General features: G+C 37.6%; 3 protein-coding genes across 3 annotated transcripts in view; all 3 read right to left on the bottom strand.

Moving 5' to 3' along the window:
- The window catches only part of LOC101303480, a 19928-nt gene extending 13955 nt beyond the window's left edge, over positions 1-5973 (bottom strand). Inside the window, exons 1-8 of the mRNA XM_004310167.1 lie at positions 5689-5973; positions 4848-5036; positions 3778-3911; positions 3607-3703; positions 3325-3462; positions 2913-3188; positions 1974-2311; positions 1222-1436 (exon numbers count right to left, since the gene is read on the bottom strand). Coding sequence (XP_004310215.1) covers positions 1222-1436; positions 1974-2311; positions 2913-3188; positions 3325-3462; positions 3607-3703; positions 3778-3911; positions 4848-5004 — 1355 coding nt within the window. The 5' untranslated portion in view covers positions 5005-5036; positions 5689-5973. The remainder of the gene's footprint in view (positions 1-1221; positions 1437-1973; positions 2312-2912; positions 3189-3324; positions 3463-3606; positions 3704-3777; positions 3912-4847; positions 5037-5688) is intronic.
- Positions 5974-10073: 4100 nt separating this feature from the next.
- On the bottom strand, positions 10074-12991 carry LOC101308343 (cytochrome P450 78A4-like). Its single transcript, XM_004310027.1, has 2 exons — positions 11949-12991; positions 10074-10895 (listed from the first exon to the last, which is right to left on the bottom strand). Exons 1-2 carry the CDS (start codon positions 12906-12908, stop codon positions 10287-10289), a joined length of 1569 nt encoding a protein of 522 aa, XP_004310075.1. The 5' UTR covers positions 12909-12991; the 3' UTR covers positions 10074-10286.
- A 5825-nt stretch (positions 12992-18816) lies between these two features.
- LOC101308045 (mitochondrial import receptor subunit TOM20-like) lies at positions 18817-21576 on the bottom strand. Its single transcript, XM_004310026.1, has 6 exons — positions 21422-21576; positions 21264-21342; positions 21005-21174; positions 20861-20908; positions 20053-20139; positions 18817-19404 (listed from the first exon to the last, which is right to left on the bottom strand). The coding sequence occupies exons 1-6, from the start codon at positions 21518-21520 to the stop codon at positions 19279-19281; spliced, it is 609 nt and encodes a 202-aa protein (XP_004310074.1). The 5' UTR covers positions 21521-21576; the 3' UTR covers positions 18817-19278.
- Between the last annotated feature and the right edge of the window lie 444 nt (positions 21577-22020).

Genomic DNA, 22020 nt, shown 5'->3' with positions numbered 1-22020 from the left:
ACTGTGCATGCGGAATGCGTGAGGGAGTCGGTTAGAATATGTAAGCCACTAGATTCAGCCACATCAGCTTCAATCAACGGCTCTGGCACAACGGATGAGGACTCACGCGGATCGCTGACCTGGCTTTTTTCCTAAACATGCATTTTTCCATTTTTAATTTTGAATAATTTCATTATTTTTTATTAACGCGGCTTTTTCACTTCTTCTGCTTACACTTTCTTTTTTTTTTTTTCGCTGAACACAATTTTGCTCATGACATTGTGGGTGAGAATTACACGACCTGATTTGGGTGTTATCAGATACCCTTTCTCGACGTGCTTTTCGTCGAGAATCATTTCCTCCTATTGATCCACTGATCCCAAAATCAACTTCGCTCTACAAGTATAGCAGCCCCAGCTGAGTAAGGCAGTTCCTGCCCTGCATTTTCCGTCGAGATGATGGCGGCAACTCAGGTGTTCTCCTCATCATTTTATCTTATCAGTTTGTGGATTGCCATTTCAGCTACCGTAAACGACGAAGACAGAGACTTCAATGCAATTGCAGACGTCTTAGAGAATGCTCCACATATAACCAAATAATGCATAAAAGGTCTTGTTAACAAAGATGAAGGGTCTGTTTGGCTTTGCAGTTCTAATTCTAAATGATACTATTGCATTTGGAGAGTTCATAATAGTAGTGGCACAAAGACTGACTCTTTGAAGTTTAGTGCAGAACACAGCAACGTCACCAAATTTACATGGATCTAATTTTTCATCAACAAATAAGCATGAAATCACACTTTAACAGAGAAAGAACGTAGGCTCTGGCTTCCCAACATGAGTAATGGAGGTAAAACATTTGCGAAATTTGATACATAAAACTTGCCGGAACATATAGTTTATATCTACTATTTTCTGAATTGTCATGACCTCTTCTACCATCAATAACAACAGAAATTTTCAGTTATTTTGACAGACTTTTACAACAAAGAACATTCTTATTTCTAAGGCTTAAAACAACATATAAAAACTCTTAAATTTAAGAACCTTATTTCTAAGCTGATTATCTGTCAGCAGTCTGTGAGTCTCCCTTGTATCTGACCCATGGTTACACCCACATCATGTCTTTCTTAATGAAGCCGCATAACTTCACAACAAACAGAACACTGTTCCCAGTAGCAATAATCTAAAATTACAGCAAAGCAGCTGAAAGAGATTTCAAACTGTAGAACTGGTCATTCACATTGGCATAAACGAATCACCTCTATTTGAGTTGAGCGGATATTCAGCAGTAGCTATTTTCTCCCGGAGGTTGAACTTGTTTGCAATTAGTGGTCGAACATCTTCTACTCCAACCAAGCTTTCCAAAAAAGGAAGTAATGAAAGTAATTCTGTATCAGAACGATCATCAAACCAGCTCTCAATTGGTATTCCATTGTCCACTTGAAACCCAAATGCCTGAAAAAAGTCAAGGAACAAAATTGTTATACCTAACAACAAAAGTACTTCAGGGGACAATCATCACCAAGGTGTTTCCTCAATTCCTCCTGTGTTTGGCATATTTTATAGTTCTATACATTCTTCACTTTGTGTAAGTTTAAAACTAGATACTATTTCAAGTGCGAGTTCATTGATTAAGAACCAGCTGTACCACTCTAAATAGCAGTTCATACTCCATACTAATGACAATATTTTACGTAGCATCATTCAATTACAGATCATCAAGCATTGACTCAAGCAGCTAGATTGATAAATTTCATCAGAGTAGAGAGAGCTATCGTCAACTCATTTTAATTTATCACCATTACACCATATATAAGAGGCTTATCCAAATGCTCATTGATCCAAAAGACAAATACACTATAAAGTCCAAACTAGGTCCTCATAAGTATCCACAGATAATTATATTTGATTACAGTGTTCGAGTGTAAGGGTCATGCATACATTTAGTGAGACTATTAATTGGAAGATGGGGGGAGGTTGGGAGTAGTGTACCTGTGGAGAGTTGTCAACTATGATAACACGTGACAAATCACGGCCAAGAACCGACAAATCTTTGAGATAATTCCCCTCCACAAAAACACAGGAATCACGAAAAACACGATGGCGAAAAATCTTCCTCTTTGGATCCAACACATTTAGAAGCTGCTCTGCATAAATACTCTGACTGGCTGTAAAGATAATGATCTCGAAAAGGAGCGAAACTCTGTCAAGAAAATCTCTGAGATGAGGACGGCATCTAACATATACTGTATGCTCTTGAAGGTTAAAATTTACGGGAAATGTGAAGTCTGCATCATCACAAGGTTCTAGTGTGGAATGTACCAAAGTTTCTGCCAGATCAAAGAAACTGTCAGCACACAAGACACAACAATAATTCTATCAACCTGAAAATCGAGAACTCAATATCTTCTGTCATTTAAAGATTTTAGCCGAGATGACAAATGAATGCTAATCTACCTAAAGTAGACATTTGGCACTCCTTACCAGGAGAAAGGAGTGCATGACTGTACTAAATTTTTACCGATCAGGATACAAAAAATTATAGAGGATGCTCCTTCTCCAGAGAAAACTAGAATTTAAATACACTCTAGGAGTATATCGGTAAAACCAAACAAATTGCTTCTTCTTTTTCTTTTTCTTTTTTGGTCAAAAATTAATGGAAAATAACTGCAAGTTTCGTAATATGTATCAGATCACCATCATAGTGATGATCAAAGAAAACAACCTACAAGTTAATTACTGTCTCTGGACACATCCAACTAATTTTGTAGATCAGAGGGGTAAGAGAAAACAAAGTGAAACCACCAAGTGACAAATCAAACTTTAGCTTCATGAACAATGAGATAAGAGACAAAAAAGGATTCCCAAGTCAACAGCTGTGCAAATAATATTGTAAACCATAAAAGAAACAATAATTTTCGTTATTCTCACCATCCAAGTCCAAAACAAGACTTGTAGGAGGGCAACTGCGAGTCTGTTTAGGCAGCAGCAACGGCCGAAAAGTTGGGACGACTGAGGACAAATCCGGTAAGTTCTTGATAAATAAATAAGGATCAAAGTCATCAAATTCCTCATTGTCATCTTCATCCACATACAAATCAGTTGACATAGGTTCCTGACCATGCTCATCTAAACATTCCAACTTAGAATTTTTCATGGCAAGATATATGGCTGAGACTTCAGAAGAAATATTGGTTGCCTCCACAACTGCATGACAAAAAGAATACTCATTACTTGTACCATGTATCGTATAGTCATGTGCATTCAATTCCGCTCAATGTATGTGTATTTGATTACATATCACCAGGACAGGTAATATTTACAGAAGACGATGTATTCTCACAGTAGTTCTCGTCTCGAACAGTGGACTCAGAAGTCTCTCGGCCAACATAACCACGGTGTGCATCATCGGGTGAGTACTTCATTTCCATCTCCTGATGGAAAGTGTGATCTCCATTTTGAAAGAATTTAACAAAATCAACTGGAGAAAATGAAAAAGAATAAGGTCATACACAATCCTGTAACAACCAACGGGCATTGATGAGATCCTTCAAACCACTGAAAGAAATGCCACTAGATAAACATAAGAACCAATGAAAGAAGGGTATGTTTAAATTTCATCTACCTCCATTGGCAGATTCTCCACCAGCATGTTTCGGTATGTGAAAGCCAGGAGAAAAGATAGTTCCCAGCACGCAGTTGTTAGTACCCTCCACACAACCCTGGAACAGATTTGAAAATTTCAGACAAATGCTCAAGCAAAGTTTTAATTCTTCTTTTCCAGTTGGATAATTACCTTATTCTCTTTGCAATCATCACTTAAAGCATCATGCCCCAAACAAGTCTCAGAAGTCTCATTAAGCAGCAAGTCATAATTTGTACTTAAAGTGCTTGCAATAACAGGGTCCTCATTCTTCTTATGAGCTCCACCTGAAAGTTGTGATGGGAAGATGACAATTTAAATCAGCATTGGGAAATGTTATATCATAATTTATGTCTAATTCTTAATTCGTGACCATTTACAGTTGGAGATGCAATATTCAAGAGTCATAAAGATGTGAATCAACATCATGTAAAAGAGTAATTATACCAATAGAACCTTGAAAATAATAAACAAAACGAAAAGACCTATCATAATTAGCAATATTGAAACTATCATACTCAGTGTCAGTGGCATGACATGTCGTATCTAATGAGGACACTTGCCCCAGCATGTTTTTTCTTTTTGGGCCTTATGTGATGATGATTACCCAACTAATGGACTCTGTTTGTAGTATTCACCAATAACCAACCCCACTCCAAGAATGCCTAGTAAAAATAGACATGACCAAAACTTTAAATTTCCTTTGCAAGGGTTTCTTCTATACAATCTTTGGCACGTGTTCCAAATCCCAAACTTCACAGATGCAAACAGCTGGAGCTCTTTGAACTTGGAAAAACAAGAAGGAACAAACGGAACCTTTTTGTTCTACCATCATTCATAGTAACTAGAAATTAAGAAATATAGAATTTCATCGAGACAAATGTAAATATATTTTCTCTGGTTACTTTAATCCAATTCCCAAATTTTGTACTTAACAGTACTTTCCTTTAAATCTCCAATGAGTTAATCATGAATCCACCAATGAGTATACAACCATTCTACACTATTGAAGTTGAAAGAAATGAGCTAGGATATTCACTCGGTACCAAACATGAAATCTTTGCTAGAGAAAAAAAGGTTGAGTGGGAGATCCATAAACAGGATGTCTATGTGCACCACAACCTCAACAATTTAATGAGTGCCAGGTTAGTATATATTGCATCCTATAAGCATGAAAAACTTTTCCAACATTTTTGCTCAAAAGTAGTGACAGTGCAGCTTACCGACTCTCTGCTTCCTGGAGGAAGATGTAATCATATCTGTAACTTTGGTTTCCAATACTCTGACATTTTCATGTGCTTTCTTCTGAGCTCTTGTAACCTTGGGACTGGTATGCTCTCTGGAAGCAGTTCTTCCAGAAGTTTTTTTCCTTGTCTGCATTTCAACCTTGAATAAACTTAATCTTGAGAAGTCTGCAAATACCAACTCCTCATTAGATCCAGTTACGCAACCGAGCTTCCAGATAGCATCCTATCTAGAATCCAAGGATCAATGAAACTATTCAAGACAGTAAACTAATTATAAGCAAGAAAAAATCATGACTGAAGCCTATGGACAGCCAATATATTTAGCCTGTCACGAATTTGCAAATGTAAGTTGCAACATGGACACTTCATTGAGCAAGAAATGATAAAACGAAAAAGAACACCGAAAATTAGTAACCAGAATGCCACTGAACCAAGTTCAATTACATGCGAAAAATCATATTTGCTACATATTGTGCTCAAATACTTCCCCCATTTGCGAAATAACAACCTCATAATGACCAATTTTGAAAGGTACAGCTTAGAAACCCTAAATCCCACTTTCAAAAGCTGGGAGCTTTGACCCTAAAATCCATCACCACATGAAATGAACCAACCTCACTTCAATTTCAAGCACAGGCCACCATTTCCCCCAAAATTCAACCACTCAAAACATCAAGACCATACCAATTAAAACACCATTGCTCCCCAAAACCCTAGAATCAACCTCGAATAAACAAAACCACTACCACAGCAGAACCAGTAACTTCAACTCAAGCAGAAACCAAAAAGCGAATCACCAATTCCACAAAATCCCTACCTGAACTTCAAATCGGAAACCGGAAGAAGCGGCGGGGCACAGTTCCCGAAGCAGTGGCGGTGAATCGGCGAACGGAGAAATGAGAAAGATCGCGGCTCTGTGAAGATGTGAGATGAAAACGAAACCCTAATTTTGGTGAGAAAGAGGGGTTTGAGATTTGAGAAGCGTTTTCCCTCCAAGGTGTGGTGGTGTGGAAAAGAGAGGGAAAGTTCAGGGATCCGAAATTTTATTTTTTTTGTCTGAAGAAAATGAGATGATAAAAATATAAAGCCCTAAATTTTCTCTGCAAAATTTCCAATTATTTGCTGGAATTTCTCGGTGAATTCGAGAATTTCTCTGGCAGGGATTCTACAGTCGTGGCTGCGACTGGGGATTGGCACTCGCGAATGGGATGGGGGCACGTGGCGAGTGTGGTGTTTCCACGGTGAGGATTGAGGCGTTGGGAAGGAGTGTGGCGGGGTGAGAGTAGGTGATGTGCTTTTTCTTCCGCTCTGAAATTGCGGAAAGGGAATCATTTTGTTGTTGACGGAGATTTTGTCTTATTTTCATTTAGGTAGGTGCTTCTTTTTCTTGAATTCTTGAACTTGCCTCTTGATTTTTAGATATTCTAATGTGGCCCCGTACTTTTCCCCTGGTCTACAACAACCTATCATTATTGGCTTTCAAACTCTAAGAGCATGCTATTTTTTATAAGATAAATATTTAGTAGTTTATTGTAAGTCGAACTTACAACCTCACACTTACGAATTAGAGATTGTGTCATTATGTTAAATGATACTATACAACATACTCTTTTATTTAAATAAAGATGATGCTCTTTAATTTCATTGGATTTGAGAACTTATCTGAAAATGTTTAGAAAAATAAAACAAACTAAACGAGGCGTGAAAACGAAGCATTGCATTAAGTGAAGAGTTTGCATTCTAACTGCTCATTTAGTATGGAAAGAAACATGAGATGTGTATTGTGACTTTATGAGTGTAGTTTCTTTTCTTAGAAAAAATAATGTAAATGGTGCATTGATGGGTTAATTTGTCACCAATATTTTATGATATTATAACACTTGTCCCGACCATTTTTTCATGATAATTGTATCAGTTGCGATAGTATTGTTAATTCTCTTATATAGATGTTTATGTAATCTCTTTCAACTATTTGCAGTTTGCAGGGGTTATAATATTTTACTGTAAAAACTTACATTTATCATAAGACTTTTAATCTTAAATAGCTCATCAGAAGTTGATGAATTGCAACATTGATACAATTTTGGGATATATAGTGCATTAACAAGATGCAGTACCTATGGCTCAATCATGTGCCCATGTGCTCTATTAGAGACTCGTTATTTAACTTCTCGTCTTTCAGTATGTTATCTTTTATTTAAGAATTGATTCAAAATTACAAATCAAAAATATTTTACAAGCAAATACATGTATATGTCCTAATTTTAGTTAGAATTAAGAAAACAGGACAACCTAATTGATAATACAGCAACAAAGATAAAAAATTATGAACAAGACAATCCATAAGAATGGCTAATTAGATCGAAACGAATGAAATGAAGTCAATGAACAGAAAGTGAGGATGGTCACGGCAAAACAAAGCTAAAGTAGTAAAGTACAATTAAGCCATATTCTTCGGGCGGGTTGTTTAAATTTCAAAAGTACAAGGACTGTTGCAAAAACATAATTACGTTTTGAAATTTATTCCTCGTGGAGAGAATCTTTTCGAAATTTTGAAAATTGAACCAGCCAGCTCCTCCTTCACATCCTCTCGAATACAATGCCCACTTCCGTATTTGGGCCAAATAACCCGTATCAGTAAATCGGGTTATTACGGTCTTAATATGTTAAGAGTGATCATATAATAATTGAGCCTAAATGAGGCCCAATCTTTCCCCCCGTCAGTCCATTCCATCAGCCCATGTCTCAATTATACTAGCAAACATGGAACTTCCATGTCTAGACTCTAGTAGATGCATGTCTCGACTCCCATGTCTTGGACTCTTGGTTTGAAGAGTTTTCGGATTGATGCGTATGCCGCGAATGATTAGTAATTCAGTATGGTTTTTCTAAGTTATTATAATGAAACTCGGTCTGAATACTGATTAAGCGTGTACGTTATTGTCTCTTTATCATAACCGTGATGTTCGTTACCTTTTATTCTATCCAAATTAAAAATAAAAATAAAAGCCTCGCTCCTTCATTAGTCATATATAGCCATAACACGCTTGTGATGTAACTGATATAAAGAAGACTAGATTTCCAAATATTGTCAGGTTAATGGACAGTTGCACAATATGAATGATCATATGGACAAGTTTATATGATCTTGGTTTCTATATAGTGAAGTAAGATTGAGGTAGTGCTACTTTCGAGCCACTTGCTTGCTTGGTGAGTATACCAGGTACTTTATCTTAATATGCTCCGAATAGTTTTCTTTTTCCTCCTTTTATGGAATGATTTATGTTTATAAAGCAAGATTGAGGTGCTTCTGTTTTAGGCTCTCAGCCACTTGCTAATTCACAAGTATAATTAACTGGTGCTATCTTAATTCTCCATGCCATGCGCGCATGCATGGTTAGTTTGGATTCTTATAAACCTTAGACAATGTAAATTGAGATTGTCTATTGTGCAGTGCTGCATAGCATACGTATACTAATAGAATTGCTTGCACGGGTTGCAAAAGCACGGGGTGATGGGGTGTTCTATTTTGGAATATTTGTCTTGCAAAACAGGCTGCATAATAGAATTTCCCTAGTAAACCAAGTTGAACATTAGATTTGTTTTTCGACAAGTCGAGAATTAGATTTGTTGCGTGCCTCCATATATCATTCTTATATAACTTATATAAGAAGCTAGGCTTTTGCATGCTGTTATACCATGTTTTTTTTTTTTTTTTTAACAGACTACGTGAGGCTTTGTTGCTATTATCAGAATAGTTCTTCATTTTCAATTCCGTACTTACATCTCGATCATAGAAAACGAGAACTCATAAACAGGTAATTACATTTGTAGTTACAGAAGACGATCAAATCTTGAAAGCAAAAACCCTCAAATCCTTTCAACAATTGGCATTGATTTAGCATCAATCAGATGCAATTAACATGCATGTACGGGGGTCCCCAAAAAATTGTGGAGCATTAAGATGAACAATGTCGTCAAGTATATATATACAATGTTGTGCGTAAAGAAAGGTGTGCTAAAGTGATTTGCCTTTGAATCAAAGATAAAGATTTGGATCTAAAGAAAGCCAAAACTTAATTAAGGAATATATGGTTGGTCCGCAAGACATATTCTCTTCCTGTTTCCATCAGAAAAATGCAATAATCACAGAGAATGAAAAAAATAGACATGCGTTCTGCTCTAATCGACTATAGTTTATGGTTTTCAACCGAGCTCGTCATCGATCCGCACTGCATCAGCAATTTCTAAACCAAAACAGAATGCCTTTGGGATTAAGACTATAGACAGCGACTCAAACCTAGAAATTTTCATTCCATTTTTGGAAGCTGCACTGAGTCTGTAATCTTCTTATATATTGCTGCAAAGCAAACTGCAGCTAGTAGTGTCAGGAATCATGATTGATCACCCAGGTGCATGCTTCACATTATTTGTCACTAAAATTTGAGCCTGGGTTTTGAGGTGGTGGGTCAATTTGAGCTAGCACGTACAACTGGTCTATCCTTTATAATTACCAGTGCTAGTAATTTGCTTTAGTTTATCAGCAATGACTGGGTGGAAGATCGAAGGTGCTTCTTATTTGTTCCTCTAATTTTAGTCTCTCTTTATTAATATACCCATCATCATTCCACTATAACTTGTTTGAAAACGATTTTGATGTAATCTTCTCCGGCGAGCTCGATCTGTATATGCAATTCTATGCATATACCAATTGATTTTTATTTTTTTGCTTTCATGGTGCATGCAACAAAAACAAACCCAGAAATGGAAAACGATGATCTACTCTTTGGTGGGATGATTATTCAAAGCAGATTTCGTGATCTAGTTTATGTCAGCGAAAGAATTCGAATGACGTCGTCTCAATCAAAGTTGAAAATAACTTGAAATTTACTTGACCAGCTGCGAAGTCAGGACTGAGCTCTATCTATCTAACTAGTTATGAATCTAGGGTTTGTTACGTACTGTGGCGGATTTGACATGGGGAAATGTAAAGTATATTTTGCCATTTCATATGTATAATCAAGGTTCAGTGCAAAAACACTAAAGGCCATTTGGTTCATATCGGTATTTAGGAAATTACGATGTTCTAAATTCAAACGCTCCACAATTTATAAGAAGGGAAAAATCATTGATTCTCATATGGGTGGAAGTTTTTCTAGCAATAGAAAACAAGATATATACGTCAAGCTTGCATATATGCAGGAATTACAGAAACTACTGAACCAGATTTCATATAGATATATATAGTTAAAAAAGCAACATTTTACAGATACATTATGTATGCAAACAACTTAGCTATATCAATCTTAATTGTCACACTAGATATTTTACATTCTTTGCATATCTTACTATATATATATATATGCATCATGTATTTGATTTCCTTATTCATTCATAATAATCTCCTCTGGCTCGTTAGCTTGTAAGGCCACAACGCGGGATAACACGGCAGGTGAGTGGTTTCTTCATTTCCATAGACAGCATTAAGCACTCCGAAAGGTCTACGGGCACCGCCGGAAGCCACTTGAACTGGTGCAAAAGCCTTGCAAGCCACAAGTGCACTGTAGCTAACCCTAGCGCTTTTCCCGGGCATGCCCTACGGCCGGAGCCAAAGGGCGCAAGCCTAAGGTCCGATCCCATTATCGACACGTCCTCTTCAATGAACCGCTCAGGTTTAAACACCCACGGGTCCTTCCAGATGGCCGGGTCATGGGTTATAGCCCACATGTTGACCATGGCCGTTGTGCCAGCAGGCACAAGAACCTTGTCAACGTGGACGTCATGCACCGTGAGACGGGCCCACGATAGCAATGGGCCCGGAGGGTGCATCCGGAGCACTTCCTTAACTATGGCTTGAAGGTACGGCAGTTTCGGAAGGTCGGAATCCCTCACGTTCCTGTGATTCCCAACGATTGTATTAAGCTCTTCTTGTGCCTTGGCTTGGATGTCTTGGTGCAAGGCAATCCTTGCCATAATCCACTCAAGAAGTATCGCAACAGTGTCTGTCCCTCGAAATATCATTTCCTGAATAATTTAAACACCAAATAAAGAAAAAGAAATTAGACAAAGCACAAAAGTTCTTACGCTTGTACCACAACTAATAGGTTGATCCGAGCATATGTATCAAAAATCCTATCCAAACAAACATTAGTATATACTTGAATAATACGTGCATGTCCACCACAAATATTAAAAATTCCGTGAAGATTGATGACTATACAGATGAAAACGTGGATTCGCACAATAGAAGTATATACAAACATAGGCTAGTGATCCAGCTTCCCCTTGTCTATTTGTTTTTGTATGTAAGCATTGATACCATCTATAATTCTATATATGCCTTGATTCCCATATATATAGGACCATACTCGATATGATTTAAGGACAGCAGACATGTACATATCCTTTTCAATATACAGATACATATATCTTCCCCCTTTTGACAAAATTATCAGATTAATTATTGCCTACCGCATCTTTTAAGTGTTCATGACCAACACAGATTGTGCTTGTCTAGTTGTCTTGGCGATCGAGCTAGATACATATAAATAAAGTTGAACTGGATCAAATGGTTAATTATAAACTATGATCAGAATATTCTCGGTCAAATTATAAGAGCATGTACAGTCTGGGAGCTAAACTAGATAACTTTGATGAAAAGGCATGTCTATTTTCTGTTTTTCTGCCGAGGTTGAATGCATGAGTCAACAGGGTTTTAGCTAGCTAGGGTTCTGTCAAAGTCACTAGAATTATATGGGGCAAAATATCTGAAGCAATGATTGATCGAACAACATGAATAGTTACAAGCATCTGTGAAACAGATAGTATGAGAAATTAACTAAATAATATTCGATCCAGTATATAACTAGATGAAAAAGATTGTTGATGTTAGTAAATATCACTGTAAATTTCTTATGCTAATTTCATATACATATATACAGAAAAAAAAAAAGAAAAAGGATTATTTATTGAAAAAAGAAGAAGATAGAAGTATATATAGTTTTGCGAACCAATAGTTATATACACACATATATAAAGTGTTGAGATAATATAAAAGTGAAGGAAAGCTTCTCTTACCCACAGAACAGCAACCAAGTCTGAATCACTCAACTGATCCTCCACAGGCAAAGCTAGCAGAGCACTGAGAAAGTCACTCCGGCCACTAAAATCTCCTCCTCTTTTTCTTTCCTTCACAATTTCACCCACCACACTCTTAACCTTAGCCGCCAAGTTGTGACACTTCCTCTTCACACCGTAGAAGTCCAAGAACCTCAGAGGAATATAATCCTCCAAATTAAACCTAGAAATTAAGTCATACCCTTCTTTGACCATGTCATGCAGAGTCAACGTCAAGTCAGAACTACTACCCTCCTCATCCTCTAACCCTAACCCAAAAACACTCTCAATTATGTTATTCATAGAACCCACCTGCAATATTCCTCTCACCAACACAAATCTCCTCTCCTCCATCTCCTCCTGCACCCTCACCGCCATTTGGTCCGCCACGTTCTGCCTTAGCCCTTCCAGTCCGGCAATTCTTTTAGGCGAGAACATGTGGACTGCTGCTAACCTACGCAGGTGGCGCCAGTACGCCCCGGAAGGAGCAAACCCTATGGCGCGCTTGAACATTAGTGCTCGAGCGGATTGCTTAATAGGACGGTCGGAAAAGGAAGACCCTCCTAAGATTTGCTTAGCAGTGTCCGGGTGGCTGCTAATGATGACACGCGTAGTCACGCCTAGACTGTACACCATGAGTCTCTTTGCATCCAACGAAGCTGCCATGCTGGCTAGTCTACGATGAGCAAGAGAGCTCATTTGCTCGGGTATGGAACCCAATACGGGCCACCCTACCGGTCCTCGAAGTTTCATGGCATGGCCGTAACCGGACCATGCAGAGCCTCCGGGAACGAGGTAGTAACTTGTTACGAAGAGGAAGACATAGAAGAAAAATGAAAGGAGAGTGAGAGTGAGAGTGAGAGTGGAAGCTCCAAACCAAAAGAGTAGGATGGAGAAGTTGGCTATTATGAAGAGTCTCATAGCTATTTCAAATGTTTAATTAGGAGGGTGATGATTAATGGAGAAAAGCTCACTGGAACTGCCTAGAAATGGACATTTGTCTTGGAGATTTGATGTGGGGGAGGTTTGTATATATAGTATTTGAAAAGCTATCTGGGTTAGTCTAACCAGGGTTAGCATACGCAAGCACCTTCATATCTCATACCAAATTCTCATGATTCGAGTCTTTAATTACGACATAGGTTATTATCCTTACATGATCTGAAATTAAACTAGAAATTAATTAGTTTTGATAAGGCAATATAACCGGATTTTATTAGAAAGTGCGTCATCTAGGAGATATTTTTAAATGCTACGGAAGAACCACGTGGCAGTATGACGTAATTCTACATTTATATCAAATTTAGACATGTGAATTTTTTACAACTAAAATATGAATTAATATTTTCTATTTTTTGTGAAATGACATTCATGGGTATTTAGCAAATTCAAACTAGGGTCTATTGTTTAGGGTTTAGAGTTTAGAGTTTAGGGTTAGGGTATAGGGTATAAGGTTTAGGATATATGGTATAGGGTTTAGTATTTAAAAAACAACAGAAAACCTAAAATAGTTTCTGACAAAATAGCTGAAATAATTTTTTATAAAGAAAATCCACATGTCTAAATTTGATTGGAATACAGGACCACATCACACTGTCACGTGATCCTCCGTCGTAACACTAAAAAATTTCTCGTGCTCCACGGTGCCGTCATATTTTACCATATAGAATTTCACAAAATCTATTATGGGGAAGAGATGGCGAGGAAGATAATATATGCATGTCTCCATCATCAGGGTTTAGGCCATAAAATCAATATGGGTTTCACGTCGATTCATCGATCCACACAGTTTCGAACCTCAAAAATCAAGATCACAAGCATGTATCCGAGGCTTGTTCTGGTCATTTTCTTTATCACAATCATAGGGCAATGCATGTTGCTACCTGACACTGCTCTTAAATGATTATTTTTTGCTTTTAGTCCATTTTGTACTACTACGTGTTTTCCTATCCGATGAAAGTTCCATCTAGGTTCCGAACTTCAAGTTTCATGTGCGTTAGCATCATCTGTAAGGAAGGATTTTTCTCAGCTACAAACGTCCGTACCAATGCTTTTGGTGTGAATTTTCATTTTTGCACCACTTTTTGATTGAATTTCCTTATCTTCACTATCTAGTATCTAGATAATATTGTGTAGATCATCTCTGCAAAATTTCAGCCAATTTAGTAATCGTTAAGGCTCTCAAAATTACGTCTTTCTGTTATAAACATGAACAGTTCATGTTTGACAGAATTCAGTCCGTCCATTTGTTTTTCGAGTTTGAGGGCCTTAACGATTACCAAATTGACCGAAATTTTACAGAGATGATCTACACAATATTATCTAGATACTAGACGGTGGAGATGAGGAAATTCGATCGAAAAATGGTGTAAAAATGAAAATCCACACCAAAACCATTGGTGCGGACGTTTATAGCCAAGAAGCCCTGACATAAGGAATCATTTGAATGCGGTAACACCAGCGGCGGATTAATAACCGGTCCCCGTTTTGAGTAGTGAAAAAGGACCATCCGCAGCAGCAGCAACCTGAAGTTGCCACCAGCAACGCAGATCTTAAAGTAGCCGCCTTGTCCGCCTTCTTCAGACAGTGAAAACCCAGCCAGAACGGCACATGAGTCACACGTCGGATACATCTGCCATGGAGAGGGGTATGCGTTTACAATGTTTGGAAACACCCGTCGTGAAACACAGATAATGGGCACTGTACGGAGCCAAATCTTAAGCAGCATCAGAGCCGTACTCTCAGGGAGACAAGAGTGCATGAACTCCGACATGTTTGCCAGGCATGAACAGACTCTTGACCGGCTACCTAGCTAGACGTTAAAACGCACCATGATTTTCTCCACACTAGACCAATATACATGAGATAGAATATATCAATCAATGGAGATAAAGGTAGAGTGCTTCTGGATGAATCTGCTGTATTTTCATTTCCTATGATTCCCTGACCTTACATGTGGAATGTGACACCCGTTCACGGAAAAACAAACACAAGGGAAAGGAAAGAATACAACTCAGAATTTCAAATTGGCCCAGAGAAGGGATTATGGTGCTAAATGTCTCTAATCATGGTAGCCGAGAAGCCTTGCTGCAGTATAGCTACGGTGAGATTCAAGATTGATGGTGATGAATCCATCGATAGTAGACAAGTTCAATGTAGTGCAAGGCGTACTCCGACAGTGGAAGGTCTAGGATGATAAACCTTTCAAATCGATAACACATAACTTTTACTTTGTTGAGCTTGTTCTATAAGAGAACATCAAGACATTTCAGTTCCACAACCTCTCCTTACAACCATTCACTATAAGCGATTTCGCACGGAGCAAAGCTATTTTGCGTAATGATTCACAGCCTACACCAAAGGAAACCTTCCCTTAATTTATTCTCAAACTCATCCATGCGCAATATAAAGGCTTGCAATATATAATCCCATTGGAAAGCAGAACCTATCCAGCAAGATATATATCTATAGTACAAAGATCCACTGTGAACTAAAGACCGTGAAACTTTGGTATCATCACATTCACAAGACCCTACACAACTATAACAAATTAAACCTCTTTGATTTGGAAAGATTTCTCCCTTTAGCCAACCACTTGCTAGCTACAGTATAAAATACAACAGCAATGCTATTTTTCCAGCCCACATTAAAACAAGAATTCACCTAATCAAAGGTTAGTATCGACAATCAACTAACATAACATACCAAGAGAAATCCTATTTCAAACCAAAATGTCGCCGGCACATCCAATAGTGCAATTATCAAATATATCATCCAGAAAAAAGCATCACCTATCATTGAGTCCAGTGACCACTGCTGTATCATATTAGAGCAGAAGACGGGAATTAATAAATCCCACAACATTGTGGGAGGAAGCGTGGACGCCTCTGCTCCAGCAAACTCTAACCACTTGAGATTATTTAAACAATCACAAGGACTACTTTGCTCAAAGTAAGGCAGAGAACACTAAACAAACCATTAATGAAACAGATGATAGCTCTATTGGTGTAAAGATCCATAAATGGCCCATGAGGGACTGTTAACAAAAGAAATCTAGGACAAAGACTACCAATAGGGTATCTGGACCAACAAGGATCGATCAAAGAGGAGAGCCTCTTTTTAAACAAGCATAAAAAGTTATCAGTCTTTGCGGCACAAAATATTATTCTTCTAGCAGACCCTTCCAGGAGGATCTCTTAGAAATTAGAATAAAATTGAAAAAAGCCAACCAAGGTGGAATGCTTCTCTAACCATTAACACCTTTTAACATTCGCATTAAGATCGATCCAAGCAATACATAACTGTAGATCAAAATAAGGTTATAGAACAAAGTACTACACATATATGCATGGTCATTAACATGTACTGCAAAGTCAGAGCATGAGTTCAGGATACAAACTACTTCCTCACTTTGCAAAACTTTCCACATCCATAGCCAGACGCAAACTATTCTGCACTTACTAGGGAGGAGAATGCATTCTTACAAAAAGGTACTGATTTCATTTATATCTTTGCTCTATTCTTATAAACAAATATAACCCAGCAGCCTAATAGTTATTATGGTCTAGTGAGCACCCTTTCCACTAATGGCGTGCCCACTGAGATTATGCCACCTTGTGCACCACTTAATACCAAAAAAAGAAGAGGCCAAAAAGCAATACAAATGTGCAACCTTTCCATTATTAGTAAGGTGCCCAACCCAAATATGCCACCTTACTAACTACCAAAAATAGAAAGTAGCAAGCCTACATAGGAGAATAGCGACTAGCAACGTAGGAAGTTCTTTAATCACTAAAGATGATGAATTCTAGATCCTACTTATCACTACCTTGGACACCACAGGGCCCCTCGACATTTTACCTACTCAAATCTTTTTCGAAACTTTCAACGAATCAATCTACAAGTCTATGAAAGTCTATGAAACACCAATGGGATCTGAAGCCAGCACATTATTTGACACTCATAATTGGTTTGAGACCTTTGGAGTGAGCTTATGACCGTTCAAGTATGCTCCTCTGTTTGCTGCCACAGCATCCAGAGGTTTTTTTTTTGATAATTAAAGAAACATGCTCACAATAATTATCAAGCACATGATACTCTCAAAGGATATATGACACAGAAACAAACTAACAAGAAACAAAAATCCATAAGAAAAGAGGCCAGACTACAAAATCGTTTGGAGCAGTTAAGATGAAAATAAAATAAAATTAGTGTAACTATTGGTGCTAGGTTTTGAATTGTTTCATAACTATTGTATAAAAGTAATATTTTTCAAGTCCAAATATTGTAGCGAACATTGTATATTCACAAGAACAATATATTAAAACTTTGGTGGGGTCAAAATATTCTCATTTCAAAGTATGTAGAGGATAAATGATTAAGCAGCTAAAAAAAATACCATAAAAGAATGTCAAAGACATGATCTTTTCTAAAAGGAAATATACTGCCTTGCTGACAAATTTGTTCCACCAGACCAAGAGCCAAAAGAAATCGACAACAAAACTAAACTAGTCCCCCACAGCTTTGTAAAGATTTGTGCACCACCACTTCCCTGAGCCATTTTACAGAAATTACCGAGGCCAGGGTAGGAGATATCATTAACTTTGCAATGTCATCACTGTGATCATCTTGAGACAACAAATTCATCGATCAGAAGTAACAGAAGTTCAGAAGAAAACAGAACCAAAGTGTACTTATTCACAACCTGTCAACAAGTGGACATTCTAGGGGAAAGTTTCCTATAACTGGTCAGAAAAACATTAACAACTTATTCTGCATAAATGGTCAAAAGGAAAAAAATTGCTAGCATTTGATAGAGCAAATACTATCTCCAGCAATTTTGAATGCATGGAGCACATTCTATTCAATGATACAGCTTCAAACACGTAAGGGTCTCAGGATAACATACGCCCTTACATTATCTGACGACATGCTCTACTATATCTCAATAATAATCAAGATATTTATAATCGTATATTCACTACTGGCAACTTCATTGTGTTCGTGAGGGTCTGGCATGCTCCCATACCTCTGTGAGCACCTCAGTCTTTTTTAATCACACAGTCAAATACCTCTTAGAAAGCATTATTTAGCTGTTAAAGTTTGCTTCTTGCCAGTATTAGTCCATGTTCAACAGCGAAGAGTTTCAGGTTATAACATTGTAGCGGTTGGGAGAATATTTAATAAAAGTTGTTTTATATTATAAGAATTGCTAAGAGAAAGTTTACTCAGCGTTCCCTCTATTTTCCTGCATGCATGAACCTAAGAAGAGGATTTATAAGCTGAGTGAAACATCAAGTCAGATGGTTCATTAGTTCCTTTACAAAACTGGCCCCAATCAAACTTAGTTAAAAGCAAATAGCCACCATTTTCAGAAGTTGGAAAACAAGCCAAACTTCTACCATCATCTAACTACATACCTCCTGTCAACCAAGAGTAACAACTACTTTAACTCACTCTCAATCCAATTATCTTTTTTCATCTTAAGGAAAGAAGAGGGAGATCAAAAACTATTGACACCACACACATTGCTTCAGATCCTTTTGCAGGTGAACACCATAAAAAAACTTCACTTTGACAGACCACCAGGATCTTCCTGGTCAGTCGATATGCCGTTATTCCGGCACCATCACTGCTTGTTCATAACACTAATAGCATAAAGAAAGAGGGAGAGGAAGATAGCAGTGGATGAGCATTCCAAGGCTGCAATTCCAAATAGTCTCGTAACACATTGTACTGTCGGATTAACAACAGGCTCTTGAAAACAAACAGCCAAGAAGCTTTCCAAATTTGGAGACTTAACTTCTTACCTCTACCCAACACTTGGAAGTTACATAGGGGTATGATAGATGATGAGTTATCAGATTTTAGGGGTACGGTTCTTTTCTTCTTTTTTTGAGAACTAGGGGTACGGTTCTTTTCGTTATTAATTCAAAGCTGAACATAACCATGTCTTTAAAGTTAGCTAATTTTCAAGATACCACTGAAAATATTATCATGTCCTTCCATATGATATCCAAGAGCAGGAAAAAACAAGCAGGACGCTGAGTCCATATCTAAACCAACCAACACAAAGACAATTCCATATTTGTAAAAGAACAAACAATAATTCATATAAAAAAATCATATTTCTAATTAAGATAGCAACAGAGAAAATGTTATGGTCAAAATAACCATGCATACCAGATGATTTCTTAAAATACTACACCTCAACAAGATGAATATTTTATAAAAATATTAACCTTCAACAAATGCACTGAGACAATTACTTTAGTCAAAAGAAATGCAGAGCTTATCTTGGGGGTGGTGGTGGTGGCATATTGGATTTCGCCCCAACCCATATAAAAATGCCAAGTGCAAGGATAACCCATCCAGCTATGTCATACTTGAAATCACTGCTCTTCTTAGCCTTGGAGCTCTGGAATATATTAAAGAAATTAATCTCAAGTTCGTAAGGAAACTAGAATTTTTTTTTTTGTTATTGCATCCTACATACTGTACTGAGATGTTTGAAGTTGTTAACACCCCACACAAACTTATACCATGTTTAACCATATTAGTGCATGCACATAGCTTTGATCTTATGTAAATATGGAAAATATGTACTAAAGAGAATGATAAAACTAGTGTTTATTCCCATGTATAAACAAAATTTGATCTTGTGTAACATATGGAAAAGGGAATGATGAAAATGCTTATATGAATCTGATCAACAAGTTACATTTAGAGTATTTGTAGTTATAATATGTCCGGTACTGTGTGGTGATAAATAAGGTTGTATTTTGATCCAACAAACAAGTATTCTATTCACTACAATTTCGGAAAATGATTGGACAAGTATACCATAAATTTGCATTTTAACACTTCCATAACATGAACATACTCTGGAGGCACAATGATTTATAAAATCCAATGGCGCATCTTTTAACTTTGTATTGAACTTAAAAGAAAATGAGACTGCATGTCCCTACTTTAGCATATGAATTATCAAATATTTTATCTCTTTTGATCAAGCAAAATCGAATGATACATGCTGGAGTAGAGTGCCCCAAAATATAGGACATACCTTTCCACTCGAGGAAGTGGCAGGTCCCCCACCTAGTGCCTGTTGAGCCATTCCTTGCTTGTGGATCTCAGTATGCAACTCTGGTGCCTGGGAGACATGAACAACAATTACCAGGGATGCACTTGCCAACAACAAAGCAACTAGATTTATCCTACATCAGATATAAAAGGAAAGCCTACATGTCTATTAAAGATCACAAGCATAAGAAACAAGGTATTTGAAAATGATATTTATATGCCACTTGTTGAAGTTATATCGGCCTCGACTGTCAGGCCTTGATTATCATCCATGAACCCACCGATTATCATCCATGAACCCACCCTTTAGCCTTATTCCCATCTACTAGTAGTTCTCTAAAAGTAACTGGAAGTTTGATATCAGACATCCAGCTCAATGTAACTTTCTAGCTGATGGGGCTCCTAGTATGAGTTTAGAGTTGTATCTGAGCCGCATCTTGGAGAATTCTACCTAACATACTATTCAGCTTTAATAATGTAACATAACTTGTGTCTTCAGATCGAGAGCCGATTGTGCTTATGTTTGTTAATGGTGAACTTCGACGCTTATAATATAGTGCCACCCTCCGCAATAAACCGACTATATCCTGGTTTGCACCTGCAACCATTAGCTTACAAGGTTTTTCACAATCCAGCTACCTTATAATTGTATTACCCATGAACTTACTCTTAGCACTTCAGTACATTTAAGCAGTGCACTTGAAACAACAAAAGCAAGAGCTCTCACTCCAAATCACATACTACAAATAACTACAACATTCATTCACGAAAGAAAATAAGAGTTGAATTACCTTAGCTGTGACTTCTATGGACTTCAGATAAAGCTCATTGCCAGGTTCCTACAAAAACAAATCCACTGTTAATCTTCCCTTCACCTCCAAAAAAAAAAAACTCTCAACCACAACAACTTCCGCAAACTCAAACAAGCAATGTACCAGCTCGGCAGCCCTCTGGAAATACTCGGACGCCTTCTCGAAATAAGGCCTGGCCTCGTCCAAGTCAGGATTCATGAATCCATGAGACGTATGCGCATTCCCTAAACACCACAGAGCTTCATGCTTCGTAGGATTGATCACCAGAGCCTCCTCCAGCTTCGATATACAATCTACACATTTCATGTAGGTTCCACAGTTAGCGCACAAAAACACATGAACCAAATCCAAATCCAAAACTAATCGAAAAACAACTAATTACCATCGAGCATGATCCTGGAGTCCGAAACACTCTGAAACTGCGAAAGCTCGAGCAGAGCTCCAGCCCATTTGATTAAATTCTGCAGAGAAATAAAGAATTAATAGAAATTATTGAACAGATAATAATAATAAAGAGGGGTTTTCCGAGAGTAGACGAACCTCGGCGTCGAGAGGGTTCTTGGCGTAGTGAGCTTCGCAGGTCTTGCGGCTGTGCTCGGAGAGCATGAGGCGGTCGAAGTCGTCCTGAGAGAACTGCATGGCTGTCGTTCTGGGGAGAGATGGCGATTTTGGTTTAGGGTTTTGTGTGTCCTCTTTTACTCTTTTTGGGGTTTCTGGAACGGTGCAGTGATAATAAGCACTAGCTCACGGCAGTGGTGTGAACCACGTAGTTTGGGCTTTACTTGGTGGGCTCGTATTCGGTGTTGGCTTGGGCTGTTTGTTGAGGCTTGATCATTTTGGGCCTGTATCTGAATATAATTCATTATTTTTATAATGAATCATATTTCTTTATTTCGTTAATTAATTTTAAGCTCATGCCTATTATAATTCGATTGATTAATAGCCTACAAGACGTACATAAACATTGCTTACTTTATTGTAGTTAGAACATGAAATTGACCAGGCAGTGACTTGTTCTAGTTGCACCAAAGTCTAAGTGTATAGATACAATTAAATGATTAAGTGACACAAAGTAATGAACCGATATATTAAGTAAAGGGAAAATGTCTATTTACATAAAAACAGAAAAGTAAATATAT

Source organism: Fragaria vesca, unplaced genomic scaffold (assembly GCF_000184155.1).
Source record: "Fragaria vesca subsp. vesca unplaced genomic scaffold, FraVesHawaii_1.0 scf0513160_u, whole genome shotgun sequence".
NCBI lineage: Eukaryota > Viridiplantae > Streptophyta > Magnoliopsida > Rosales > Rosaceae > Fragaria > Fragaria vesca.
The sequence above is the reverse complement of the archived record's forward strand: the minus strand, read 5'-3'. Positions and strand labels throughout refer to the sequence as shown.